This window comes from Lepisosteus platostomus, chromosome 3 (genome assembly GCF_059453375.1).
Source record: "Lepisosteus platostomus isolate fLepPlt1 chromosome 3, fLepPlt1.hap1, whole genome shotgun sequence".
Classification (NCBI taxonomy): domain Eukaryota; kingdom Metazoa; phylum Chordata; class Actinopteri; order Semionotiformes; family Lepisosteidae; genus Lepisosteus; species Lepisosteus platostomus.
The window spans coordinates 76,405,307-76,419,522 of record NC_142613.1 but is presented as its reverse complement, the minus strand read 5'-3'; the positions used below and the strand labels follow the sequence as shown (position 1 = coordinate 76,419,522).

The 14,216-nt window shown below is 39.9% G+C and overlaps 1 protein-coding gene across 1 annotated transcript; it reads left to right on the top strand.

The window, feature by feature from the left end:
• The first annotated feature begins 8,740 nt into the window (after positions 1-8,740).
• Positions 8,741-13,809, top strand: LOC148675541 (trace amine-associated receptor 13c-like). Its single transcript, XM_088623503.1, has 2 exons — positions 8,741-9,722; positions 13,586-13,809. The coding sequence occupies exons 1-2, from the start codon at positions 8,741-8,743 to the stop codon at positions 13,807-13,809; spliced, it is 1,206 nt and encodes a 401-aa protein (XP_088479629.1).
• The last annotated feature ends 407 nt before the right edge of the window (positions 13,810-14,216 follow it).

Sequence of the window (14,216 nt, the reverse complement as noted above, 5' to 3'; positions counted from 1 at the left end):
TCAGGCGGGCGCCCTTGCCGCATCTGGTCAGCCCCTGCACCGTCCGGGGCTCGAACCCGGGACTTCCGCGTTTCTCTGCAGCGACCTAGCCCCGTGAGCTAAAGAGAGATCTCTCCACAGCCCAGTAGCTGTGGTCCTGCTATCACAGCGAAGGGCGGTGACGTCACCTGCTCTGGTACGCCGGCTCTTACACACAGTGCTTGTCGGCCGTAAGCGTTACACTATGGAATCGCGTATCTAAAGAAATTAATAACGATATAATTATATTCATGTACCGCAACACAAGAATAGTAGACGCTGTACGATGTCTGTTGATAATGTTTCTGTAGGGCTTTTTCAACACTCCTCATGTGACCTTGATGGTGGCGCTGTGGGTTAGGTTCCTGACTCCCATGTCACATGGTCTGTGATTGAATCCCACTGGAGCCATGACTTTTTTTTTTAACAAACATTTCTTTGAAAAAAATGAAACGTTTCCCTGAGTCAGAGATTAAATAAAACCTCACTCGCACCAAACAAATTTATATTTCTAAATATCACAACATGATCGAATTTAAGTCATTTTAATAACAATGAATAGTCACCTAGGCGTTACAATATAAACATTTATATTGATTTAAATCGCGTTTTGATTTAAATCGCAAACGCGGGTTTAAATATATGTGTTTTTTGATTGACAATCAGACAAATGCAACATAAATTGATATCTTTGTCTTCTAAGTATCTTAATAAACTTTCAGCATAGCTTTTTCCCCGTTTAGATTTATTTTTCTTGGGATCTTAGGATCAAACGTGGAAAGATTAGATTGTAATCGTTTTTATTTTTTAAATGCATTTTAGAAAAGTGTAATCTATACTAAAAAGCTGTACACCACCTGCTCTAAAGATACATATTGTAATACTTTCGGGTTCGGATAGGACAGACACAAGAACTCAGACTTGCGGAGTTAAAGCAAGTTAAAGCCTTGATTTTATATATCACCTTTAAAAGTGGCATCTCAAAGCAAAGTAAATACCCAACACTGATTGTACCCATCTGTCATGCTAATAAAGCACCTTGAATTGAATTAAGAGAGAGAGAGAGAGCACAGACAGGACAGACAGGCATCGCGTATCTAAGGAAATAGCAGTATAACCTTGTTTATGCACAAACAGTGGCATGTTACATTATTAATTTGGGTGTCTCCTCTTGCCAGAAAGCTCCAAATTGCATTTTGAGTGCGGTTTTTGACTTTTTTTAAATTGCAACCCGTAAATAAAGCTGATACTAAGTCAGCTGATAACTGACTTATATTAGGATTTAGACTTATATTAGGATTATATACTTTGTGAAAAGTGATAGTCTTTTAACCTTTTCTGTGAATTCGCTTGTTATCTAACAAATGCATACTTTTAGAATTTGATTAACAGGGAATATAATATGGAATTGTGTATCTAAACAAATTAATAACGATATAATGATATTCATGTACTGTCTTGCGGAATAAACTGAAGAGGTTAGTTAATGCGACGCGGAATTATTAAGAATTATCATCTCTTTTTACAATTTAGAACAAATGAGAACATTCCACTCAGTGGGCGGTGCATTGTTATCTCAATCACCTGCTTATTCGTTTTACACCAATGGACGACAGGAGAATGTGACTGTACTGTATCTGTACAGAATGTGTGTTTCAATCAATACAGTAATTGATTAAAATCGCAATCGCGTGTTTAATTAAATGCCTTTTTGATTCACAATCTGAAAATGAAAACCGCGGTAAAGTCACCTTGAATTAAAAAAAATGATTTTGGCACGCCTGTAGCATTTTCACGAAACCTCCTAAAGTTGTAAGAACACTTGCCTTGTGTATAAAGTACATTGTGAATGTTTTTACAGCCTTCACTTTGTCGTTTTTATGCCATTTTTTTTACCACACACGAATATTCCTATGTCCGTATCTTCGCAAGGGAATCAGTGCGAATTTTAACTAATTAAATGACCGCAGGCACTTTCCACCCCCTCTACATTCTCAGAGTAGAACAGACTAACCTTCTAATGAAAGACGGTCCACCCCCCACAGACAGGAAAAGTGCCCACAGGCACTTAAACTTAATATGGTCAGTAACAGTAAACAGTAACATGGTCAGAAGGAGCACGTACAAATGTTTCCGAAATAACCACATGTAAGACTCTGATGCTTAAAATGTTTAGGGAGAAAGTGGAATACTGGTGTGTATTTTTTCTTTAAACTACCAATACCAGCCATATACAGTCTGTAACGTAGGGATTTCTATATGTCTTTATTTAGTGGTTATATTAGTGACAAAGGCTAAACTTTTAGCTTCAGTAACGCGTATATATCTCCCCTTTTTATAAAATGACATGGTTGAAAATTGTTCCAGAGCCACTGTTGTTTCATCAGTGAAAAGTACATCATGAAATGCCTCTCCCTTGAACTTGAACTTGAACTTGAACTTTATTGCCATATGTAACCTGTACTGGTACAATGGAATTCTTACTCACAGAAAGTCTCTCGATTGTAAAACAAGTGTAAAAAACAAGACATAGTGCAAACAGTGCATCAAGACAATGTACAAACAAACAATAGACAATGTGCAAGTAAACATGTAGACAGTTTGAATGTAAACAATACAGACGTGTAAACAATGACTGGAGATGTGCAATAGATAAGAAATCATAAAGAGGTAGATGGTGATGGTGTAGGTGTGGTCCGAGGGGGATGGCTAAAAGTGTTCGCCAGTCTCACTGCTTGTGGATAGAAGCTGTTGAAGAATCTAGTGGTAAGTGTCCGTATGCTCTTATATCTCTTGCCTGAGGGCAGTGGGGTGAAGAGCTCATGCCTGGGGTGGTGACTGTCCTCTGTGATGGCCAGAATTCTACCACGGCAGCGGTCCTCATAGAGCTGTTTAATCTCGGTGAGACCCCAGCCGATGATCTTCTGGGCCATATTGACCATTCTCTGCAGTGCCTTTCTTTCTCGCGAAGAGGTGTTGCCATACCACACGGTGATCCCGTTGGTGAGGACGCTCTCGATGGTGCAGCCGTAGAAGTTCACCAACACATGTATTGGCATCCCCCATCGCTTGAGGCACCTCAAGAAATAAAGGCGCTGCTGAGCCTTCTTCATGATAGAGTCAGTGTGCACAGTCCAGGTTAGATCTTTAGAGATGTGAATTCCCAAAAACCTAAAGGTGGTGACTGTTTCCACTGCTTCCATCAATACTGAGTGGGCTGTGAGTGTATGGCCTGTGTCTCCGAAAGTCCACTATAAGCTCTTTCGTTTTCTTTATGTTCAAGTCCAGGTTATTGCTATGACACCACCTAAGCAGCTGTACAACTTCATCCATGTAAATGGACTCGTCATCATCACTGATCAGTCCTATTATAGTGGTGTCATCTGCAAACTTAATGATGCGGTTGTTGCCGTGTCTTGCTGTGCAGTCGTGAGTAAATAGGGAGTACAACCTTGGACTCAGACAGCAGCCTTGTGGGGTTCCAGTGCTCAGGGTGAGTGGTGTTGATGTTTTATTGCCTATCCGCACCACCTGTGGTCTCTCGATAAGAAAGTCCAGCAGCCAGTTGCAGACAGAGTTGCACAGACCTAATCCCCTGAGCTTTGTCACCAGTTGACTGGGTATGATGGAACTGAATGTTGAACTGTAGTCCACAAACAGCATTCTCACATACGAGTTCTTAGTGTCCAGGTGTTCCAAGGCTGTAAGCAGAGCCAGGGAGACAGCATCATCCACTGATCTGTTGTTCTGGTAGGCGAACTGCAAGGGATCCAGGGACTCTGTGATGGAGGAGTTGATGTGTGACAACACCAGCTTCTCAAGGCATTTCCCTGTTCAATCCACTGGAAAAAAGAAAAGGAGCACAAAGCGTCTGATGGTCATAAACGATATTCATTTAGGAACAGCATCAGAGATATGTTTTTAACTGCACTGCATCAGAGAGAATACCATAGTGTGTTTTTTTTTTTACTCCCTGGTGGAAACTGGCTTCCATAAGAATCAGTATGGCTCAGAGATTAAATAAAACTTCACTTGCACCAAACAAATGTATATTTCTAAATATCACAACATGATCGAATTTAAGTCATTTTAATAACAATGAATAGTCACCTATGCGTTACAATATAAACATTTATATTGATTTAAATCGCGTTTAAATCACCTTTATTTAAAACCATAAAGCTGATACTGTTTAGACTTTTAATTATTTAAAACTGTATTACAGCAGCACAATGCACAATGCAATGTAAATTGCTATCTTTGTCTTCTGTGTAATAATGTTCACCTCTCTGTCCAGCAAATTAACAATAGTAATAATAATTAACTTTATTGTATATGGCACCTTTAAAGGTGGCTCCTCAAAGCGCTTTATAGGTTAAAACAATAACAACAATACTGTTAGGCTGGGCAAACGATTTTTTTTAAGAAATACAAAATGAGATATAATGATGTGTTCCGGCTTAGACATTAACGAAGAGCATAACACGTGTACTGTATACACTGCAAGTACAACCCCCCTCTCTGCGGGAGTGCTGGCTGTGACAAATTGAACCGGTTTCACAGGTATTTTCAAAGTAGAAGGGGGCGAGATTTCCAGCGAAAGACACCTCCCCCCCTCAAAAACCCAGCAAGTACAGTACTTACTAGTTAAGAACGCGAGGCTCCTCAATGAAATCGCTTTAACATGCTAATGCATTGATGTAACAGTCCGGGCATGGCAAGCTTCTAATGTCAACTCGACTACGGCGAAAGGAACCCTTCTTTCATTGGAAGACAATGAACATATTCTAGCCCTTAATGAATTAAAAGCAAACATGGTTTACATAAAAGACATTTTTCCAAGAAAGTTTAGCCTAAATAAAAAGAAAAAGCATTTTCAGAGAGCAATTACGCTTCTACCCAAATGTCTGGTCGCTTTTGATTATGTGCTGGCCAGTAGCTTGGACAGGATCTTGATGTCCACACAGAGTATTGTTATCTGCCTCCAGTTCTTCAGGTCGGTGGCACCCCCCCTCCTTGAAGAAAAGGGAGATGACACCTTACCTCATTGTGTGCCCTTGTTTTCCCTGGCGAAGATTTGTTGTGCCACGTCTACCAAGTCTGCCACCAGTGTGTCCCAGAAATAAGTGTAGAATTATATGGGAAGTCTGTCCGGTTCTGGCACTTTGCCATTCTCCAAGGGCAGGCCACAAGTACTTACTCCCAGCCTAGAGGCCGAGGAGGCAGAGAGAGAGAAAGGAGGGAGAAGGAAGAGGAAAGCGCTATTTCCCACCCAGCGCAGCTGCTGCTTGGCCTTAACCCAATGGGCTCAACCCAAAACGATACCAGCTCAAGCATTCTTCTTTATCCCGGAGGCTAGGGAAAGAAAAGGGGAGGGACAAGAAGAGGAGGGATAGAAGCAATGATGTGGGTTCTCACTCAGCTCAGCTGCTGCTTTGTCTTAATGAATGTTATGTCTGTGAGAAAAACCACACTTCCTCCCGATGATCAGGTGCTTTGCCTGTCTGCAGCTGATGTAATGAGGACACTAGCCAAAGTTAATAAACGTAAGGCTGCTGGACCCGATAATATACCTGGTCACATGCTCAAGGAATGTGCAGAACAGTTAGCTGATGTCCTCACAGATATTTTTAATATCTCCTTGTGCCAGGCGGTTATCCCCATATACTTCAAATCCACCGCTTTTATACCAATGCCGAAGAAGTCAGCCGTGTCCTGCCTCAATGACTATCACCCTGTGGCACTCACACCAATTATCACGAAGTGCTTCGAGAGACAAGTCATGAGCCACATCAAGTCCAGACTCCCTACCCCTCTGGACCCCCTCCAGTTTGCATAGTGCCCCAACCGGTCTACTGATGATGCCATATCTCTTGCCCTTCACCTTGCCCTGTCCCACCTTGACAAAAAAGACTCTTATGTAAGAATGCTTTTCATTGACCAGTTCAGCATTTAATACAATCGTCCCCCAGAAGCTGATAGAAAAATTGAGCTTGCTGAACCTTAACACCTCCCTCTGCAACTGGATTCTGGACTTTCTGACCGAGAGACTTTAGACAGTCCTGATCGGTAATAACATCTCCAGCACCATCACAATGAGCACTGGAACCCCCCAGGGCTGTGTGCTTAGTCCACTGCTGTTCACACTGATGACTTCTACTGCTAAGCACAGTTCAAACTGTGTCATCAAGTTTGCTGTTGACACGACAGTGGTGGGCCTCATTAGCAACAACGATGAGTCACCATTCAGAGAGGAAGTGGAGCAGCTGATGGACTGGTGCACAAACAACAATCTATCTCTTAATGTAAATAAAACAAAAGAGATAATCTTTGACTTCAGGAGGGCCGGCGCTGATCACTCCTGACTGTACATCATCGGCTTCCCTGTGGAGACAGTTAGAAGCATCAAGTTTCTTGGTGTACACATTACAGATGATCTCACTAGGTCCCTCAATACCACCTCCCTAGCCAAGAAAGCACAGCAGCGTCTCTATTTCCTGTGGCGACTGAGGAAGGCAAACCTTCCTCCGCCCATTCTAACCACTTTCTACAGAAGCACCATTGAGAGCACCTTGACCAGCTGTGTCACTGTGTGCTTTGGAAATTGCAACGCTTCAGACCACAAGACCCTGCAACGAATTGTGGAAACAGCTGAAAACATCATTCGAGCCTCCCTCCCTTCTATTTCTGTCACCTATCACAAACACTTCATAAACAGGGCCTTCAGTATAGTAGAGTAACTCTTCCACCCCTCCCATAAACTCTTTGCCCTCCTACAATCTAGAAAAAGATATCGCAGTGTACGGGGATGTTCCACCAGACTCTGTAACAGCTTTTTCCCGCAGGCTGTCAGGCTCCTCAACACCCTGGAATCCACTTGCACCCACTGCAATTCCAGAAACAATTCCGTGAACTTGAACTTAACCCAATCGGCTCAACTCAAACAATACCGGCTCAAGCACTCTTAAGCTTCGATCACTGAAAATCAATGCTGTGGACAACCAACACACACTTCATCTTAGCCAAAAGGCCGAGAAGCGAATGAAGTATTTTTCCCCGGTTGCTCCAGTTCACCCAGTGAACTAAGTGTACAATTAGAGATCAGCAGTGTTGGGATCAATCCCTGATAACCTGTCCAGGAGGATATCACATGAGAACTTGTAACATGTGATAACATCCTGGTTACCAGAGTGTCAAGCAGGCTGATCTCTGGGCACCATGTGTAAAAGTATGATCTTTACAGGCTATCAGATTCAATATACTCAGAATGCATTGTTTTGTTTTATTCAGTAATGCATGCTGATGTCAATTCATCCACCCATATTGTAACCTTTTTATTGAATCCAGAGTCGACGGGAAGCCAGAGCATATCCCGGCATGCAAAAGGTGTAAGAGGGGACACATCCTGGATTGGACACCATTCCAACACAGGGCATAAACAGACGCAAGCACACTCACATCACAGCCAGTTTTATACCACCAGAGCATGGAAAGGAAGACCACGTGTACACGGGGAGAACATACAAACTCTGCGCGGATAGCACCCCAGGAACTGTACGTAGGGCCCCAATGTTGCAAGGCAGCAGCACTGACCATTGAGCCACAATGCAGCCCAAATCTTCTTCTGTTAATGATTTAATTCTAATTAAATACAGAAGCTTCTATTGTAACACATAAAGTGTCGAACATAAGGAGCAGAACAAAGACACTGGTCTTTCAATTTTATACTCGCCTACAGAGGTGATTTACACCACTCGTGATCAGTGCCATCTGGAAGAGGGATATATAACTTTGGTATGTGATGAAATTTCTTTAGATATTAGCTCCCAGAATAATTTGAATTTGGCCTCTTAAAAGTTTGATCATCCCTTGAACGCTTCTAAATTTTAGCTATGTAGCTTATTTGGAAGGGTCCTTAACTTTGAAAGTTAAAGGGTCCTTAACTTCATCTAATATTCTGGGGTGCAAATATAGATGTGTTGTATATATAAGACACAAAAATAATTATTACATTACAAATTATGCTTAAGTGTACAAATAAAATATAGCTTTGAAAACAAAAGAAAAGCATGATCAATTTGCAGCCCTCATTTGGCTCATTTATTAATTCTGTTGGTTTCTTATGAGTAACAAAAAAAGTGACAAAAACTCAATGCACAAAGGCTGTTTAAATGTTTGCTTCAAAAGGAAATTACATCTTTAAAATGACTGCTTTGAATGACAGAGTAATAACACTATAGTTCACAGAGTGCCAAGAGACATATTGTGTGTCTGAACATCCCTAGCAACACTGTATTGTCCTCTTACACTATAATGTAAAGCTGTGAGCTGCATTCATGCAGCTGGTGTTGTAAGAACATTTATGGTGATGATTAGGGGGTTAAGTTCTCAATGCAGTTCTCCCAATACAATTAACTCATTAAAATGGATAAGGCTTAATCAACACCTTCTATGAGCAGGTGTGCCCAACAGGTGCACAAAGTATATAAATCACACAGGAGCTTCAGCATTGTTATACTGTACATACTGAGAAATAAACCAGGTTGTTTTAGTGATTCAAAGACATACTGTATGACTTACATGGGTTTCACAAGACAACTTATTTATAAGCATGTGTGAGTATAAAGTCATTTTGTGAATTTTGTAAAAATATTTTAATGCAGTCAATGTAGACTGACTGTAGAGTGTTTTGTAAACACATTTTTTAATTGGAATTACCTTGATGGAATTAACTGAACTTGAACCTCAAACAGTGCAATATTGTTTTCCAACTATAAATGGATCTTGCACCAAAGAACTTCGGTCCACAGCTGTTTCTGTCATTCTTTATGTGTCTATGTTTGCTGTGGTAATTCTGACACTGTGTGGAAACCTGATTGTGATCATTTCCATCTCACACTTAAAGCAGCTACACACACCAACTAACCTGCTGGTGTTGTCCTTGGCTGTGGCTGATCTTCTAGTAGGGGTGTTTGTGATGCCTTTTGATATGGTGAAATTAATAGAATCATGTTGGGTTTTTGGTAATTTATTTTGCTCTTTTCGTAATGTATTTGGATTTCTTCTAACTTCAGTCTCAATCAGTAGCTTAATATTTATAGCCATTGATCGCTATTTTGCTGTATTTTACCCATTTCTTTATTCTTCTAAAATAACACTTAATATAGCATTGTTCTGCATAGTACTTAGCTGGCTTTCATCCCTGTGTTATAATTTGTCACTCTTTTATTTTAATGGAAATAGTAATGATGAAAACCTGAATACCTGTCTTGGAGACTGTTTCATGTTAATCAATTCAACCTGGGGAATAATTGATCTGCTTGTTACGTTTATTTTTCCTTGTTCTGTTATGATAATATTGTATGCAAAGATCTTTGTAGCTGCTAAAAAGCAAGCACATGCAATCAATTCTATAACAAATCAAATTACATTTTCAAATGAAACCAACAGAAAAACATCCCAAAAGTCTGAGTGGAAAGCCGCAAAAACATTAGGAATTGTAGTATCTGTCTTCCTGTTTTGTTGGATACCTTACTATATTTTCATTGTCATTGATGGCTACACAACCTTCTCTGTTCCTCTTATAGTTTCAAATTCTTTGACTTGGCTTGTTTATTGTAACTCTTGCATAAATCCCATAATTTATGCTTTTTTTTATCCCTGGTTTCAGAAGTCCACTAAGCTCATTTTAACTTTCCGGATATGTAATTCAGGTTCATCATTCAATAGGTTGTTTCCAGACTGTCTCTGAAATATTTTATTTTTCAGTTTTTGCTGGTTTTGATACATCTGAAATGCACATTTAATTGAGATTGAAAGTTTCACTTAAATCAAATAAGAATATGGGTAATATGAATATCATATGATATTCATATTACCCATTGAAGAAAGATATAGGATGTGAAGAAGGGGTTACCTGATTCCTTTCTGCACAAGGACTGGACCTCTTGTGACACAAGACATTCCAGGCTTTAAGTTATGGCAGGAAAGGGGGGTAACTGATAAGGATTCCAGATGCCAGCTAGAAACCCCCCAACAAAGGAAACCTTTAACCGACCATTAAGAATGGTCAGAACACCGTGACCTCTCCCCAGTACCATCGAAACAAACTATGTCAGAAGCCTGTATTTCGAACAATACTTCGGTCTTATTGTTCCTTGCATGTGATAAAACTAATCTGTTTAAACATCATCTTGGGATCCAGAACTTATTTGTCTGTTGCAACACCATATACTGTATATGAATATTCCTTGCTCCTATTTTCCTTACAAAAAGAACTCAAACCTAATTTATAAATTAGGTTTTATAATATACAACCTAATTTATATTAAAAAACATGTTTAAAATAAATAATACTGAACTACTTTAAGCAACTTTTAACTAAATATCTTGGGCTGTTTTACATAAATTTAATATCTAAATGAATATTAAATTCACTGTTCTCTTTTACTTAAAACAGCATGGTGTTTTTTTAATATTGATCATGTTTTAAAAATATTTGAATAAAATACACATAATTACACAGTTTTTTTTATATTTCTGAAAATTCTGAGGAATATCTCCTTGTAAAGTATGCTTACAAGTTTGATTCACTTTAATTTTACATTTATAATTAAAATCTTTTTTTGATTAAACTACTGGTGAAAAAATGTTTAAGAGTTTCATATTTAAGAATGTCTAAACTTCACTGTAATATTCTTTTTATGCATAAAACATTTTTGATAATGCCTCATAAGACTTTTCTGTACATGTTATTAATAGTGGATATGTATTCAAGTTTATTGTCATTATACTCACATACATGGTATAACGAAATGCTATTTAGCTAGCTCTCGAACATAAGTAGTACAAAGAAAAAAACAACAACAATACAATTGTGTAACAAAAGAAAGACAGAGACAACAGGCAGTGTGCAAAAAAACAACAACAGGCAATGTGCAAAAAACAACAACAGGCAATGTGCAAAACAACAAAAGGTAACAGGTTATGTGCAAAAACATGCATCAACAGAATGAAATAAAGGTACAAAAATTATTGGGAGTGAGCCTTTGACATGTATGGTAGAGGTAGATTTTCAATGTGTGTTTGGGTTTTTGGTAAGAAAGAAAGAAAGAAAGAAGGCACTGTGAGGTTCAGATCATAGGTGAGAGGTGAGGTGAGAGTGAGAGAGGCTGGGAGTTTAACAGTTTGATAGTGCGGGGGTAAAAACTGTCTGTGAGTCTGGTAGTCCGGGCCCGAATGCTCCAGTACCATTTTCCAGATGGTAGCAGATCATAAAGTCTGTAGCTGGGGTGTGTGGGGTCTTTGATGATGCTTAGAGCTTTCCTCAAGCACCGTCTGTCATAAATGTCCTGGATAGATGGGAGGGTAACCCCAGTGATTGGGCAGTTTTCACCACCTGCTGTAGGGCTTTGCGGTCAGCAGCACTGCAGTTGCCATACCACACTGTGATGCAGCCTGTCAGTGTGCTTTCTGTAGTACATCTGTAAAAGTTAGTGAGGAAGAATTAGAATTAGTACATTCATTAGAAGAATGTACTTTGATTAAATTATATTTCTGTGTTTACTTTTATTTTTATGTTTGCAATACTAATTCTACAGGACGTCCTGATACTTATTTGAATTTTTTCTTCTATTAATTCATTGACAGTGCAGGTTTCTGATTTGGGATTTATTCTGATTTATTAAAAGATAAATTATGGAATGTTTAAGAAAATCAGTGTGAATACTGAGTTTCATAAGGCATACACAAAATGTCTTGGACCATCTTTACCCTTGATGGAACAAAAAGCATCATAACAGAAAGAGATATGTATTTGGATAATGTGTTACAAGAGACTGGTGGGTTTGAACAAGATGCTGAATTGTGACTGAACTACATTCTCTAGAAAGAAATGAGGATCAACCTATTGTTAAGATAGGGTGAATCATGAACTCTAGCGCATACCAGGACATTCTGGCTGAACAACTTATCAAAAGCATATATTAAAAACGACATAGAAATTGTTTACTGTAAGATATTCTCAGCTGACCCATCTTAGTCTCAAAACCTCAGAACAATCAAAGATTTATGGTTTGAACTTGGGGTGACAGCACACACATACAGTACCTGAGAGTCTGAGGACCTACCACATCTCTGCCTGGATGAACAGTTAATTTTTTTATACGAAGGTCCAGGAACTCATACCACAGTAAGGTACAGTAGTTTGTCAAAGTAATCCATTTCAGAGGACTAATTATAAAAAAAAAACTTAAGAAGAAAAGTAACACTTGAGTTTTGGGAACACTAATTATTTATGACATACAGTATATGACTTTGTGCAGTACAATTAAGATTACACTATTATTAATTATTTAGCACGACACTTTATCCAAGTCATAAATCTTTTTATTACAGTGCTTTGCAAAATATTCACCTCCTTCCAAGGATTGCCTATTTTGTTGAATTACAAATTATTTAAACACATTTTTTAAGTGACTTTTTTTCAGTCAAAACCACCATCCTGTCACTGTTGGAGCCAGAGGCTTGTTGAGAGGGTCTCTATGAACTTAACACTTTTCCTGCTGAAGCTGCAAGATTTTATAAGGTGGACATTTAGAACTGGATTGAACTGGATTGCAAGAATGCTGGACACAAGGGCTACTATGTCATTGTTATATACTGTTATATACTGTAGGAGTGTGTGCTATGAACTTTAACAAATAGGGAATTAGGAAGATGTGTGTGATTTTGGAAGACTGCCAATATGAGTAGCAGAGGGAAGCATGATAGATAACAGAAAAATATTTAATTCTAGTTTAATTACTTTGAGAAAGATGCACCAAGCATCTCTGTGTGTTTCGCTCCCATGTACATGAAATAAAAACTTTTTTTTAACTTCTGACTGTCTTTTAATTGTTCCAATTGTTTAAAGACATTCATGTTTCTTGCAATGAAATTAAGCAAAACAAAGCAATTTAACGTAGCTTTGGGTGGCATAATGTATGACTGCTCTCAGACCAATTGGTAAAACTGTGAACACACTGTAAAGCTTTGTATTTGCTCCTGCACATTTCATTGCAATAGCTGTGTGTTTATAGCATGCGGGAGATGTCACTCACACTTGATTAAGCTGCATCCCTGGTGCTGTAAGTTGAGCACTCTTAAGTTAAGATCTGTGTATTTGCATAATCTTGTGGGCATGCAGCAAGCATACCACCACTATATTTGTGTATGAAAACATTAAACTCATTAAACTCACCCATCAATTTAAGAGGTAGAAAGAAAATATGGTGTAAGCCAAAGATGTTTATGACAAAGAAGCAGAAGTATGAAAAGCTGTAGATGGATTTCAAGTTCTCTTACACTTGTCCTACCCGGTTCAACAGGGCAATGCTACCTCCTCTATGCCATAGCAGGATGGGTCACAGTTGCAGTGGCTGTCAGTCAGGCCTCAATACTGTCCTGATTACCACAGAGACAGCTGATGCAGAGCACTTGGCTTAGTGGTAGCAGAAGCTCTGAAGGTATTTTAACCCTACTCAGTCTCTCCTTGGAGATCCGGCATTGACTCTCCATCATTTCACAGCGGATCCACCTTCCAGAGTCCCAGTGGGCCCCTTCCTCTTCCCTGTTTCCAGTTCCCTTGGGCTCGACCTGGGAAGTTTGCTTGTGGCTGTGATGCTCAGGCCTCCACCAGAGTCCACCAGCAGGCTGAGCGTGGACAAGAGGTTGAGATCCGGCTTCAGATTTGTACCTCAGCAGACGACTCCCTTGGCCCAGTCTACGGCACATCACCTTATTCTGCCCTGACGGCACACACCAGCTTGGTCTCCAGAGAGGACACCCACGATGAGCACGCACCCTGTTCAGCCTGGAGACGGATACGCCTAATGGATGATTACCCAGTCTGGGAGTATCCTGCATAACTTCAGTCCCAGAACCCTTAGCTCTGGATTGAGCTTTGGAAGCGCAGCTCTGGAATTTGGAGGCTCTCCCCCATCCTGCACCAGCCTTCCCTCTACCAGCCTGCCCTACACTTCCCTTTTCTGTGTTTCCGTCCACCTGCCTGCATCCCGGGTGACCCCCGCAGGCATTTCATCATGTGGCCCTTGTGGCCCTTTCTCCAGGACCCCAGCCGCAGGAGTCCAGAATAACCCCGATGGGTCCAGCTCTTGATTTTGAACCCTAGTCGCAGACTTGAGTGGACAATATCACCT

Coding starts and splice junctions, on each gene's coding strand:
- LOC148675541 (XM_088623503.1), top strand. CDS start 8,741: ATGGAATTAACTGAACTTGAACCTCAAACAGTGCAATATTGTTTTCCA. Junction 9,723..13,585: donor CATTTTAACTTTCCGGATAT/GTAATTCAGGTT, acceptor ATCATTTCACAG/CGGATCCACCTTCCAGAGTC.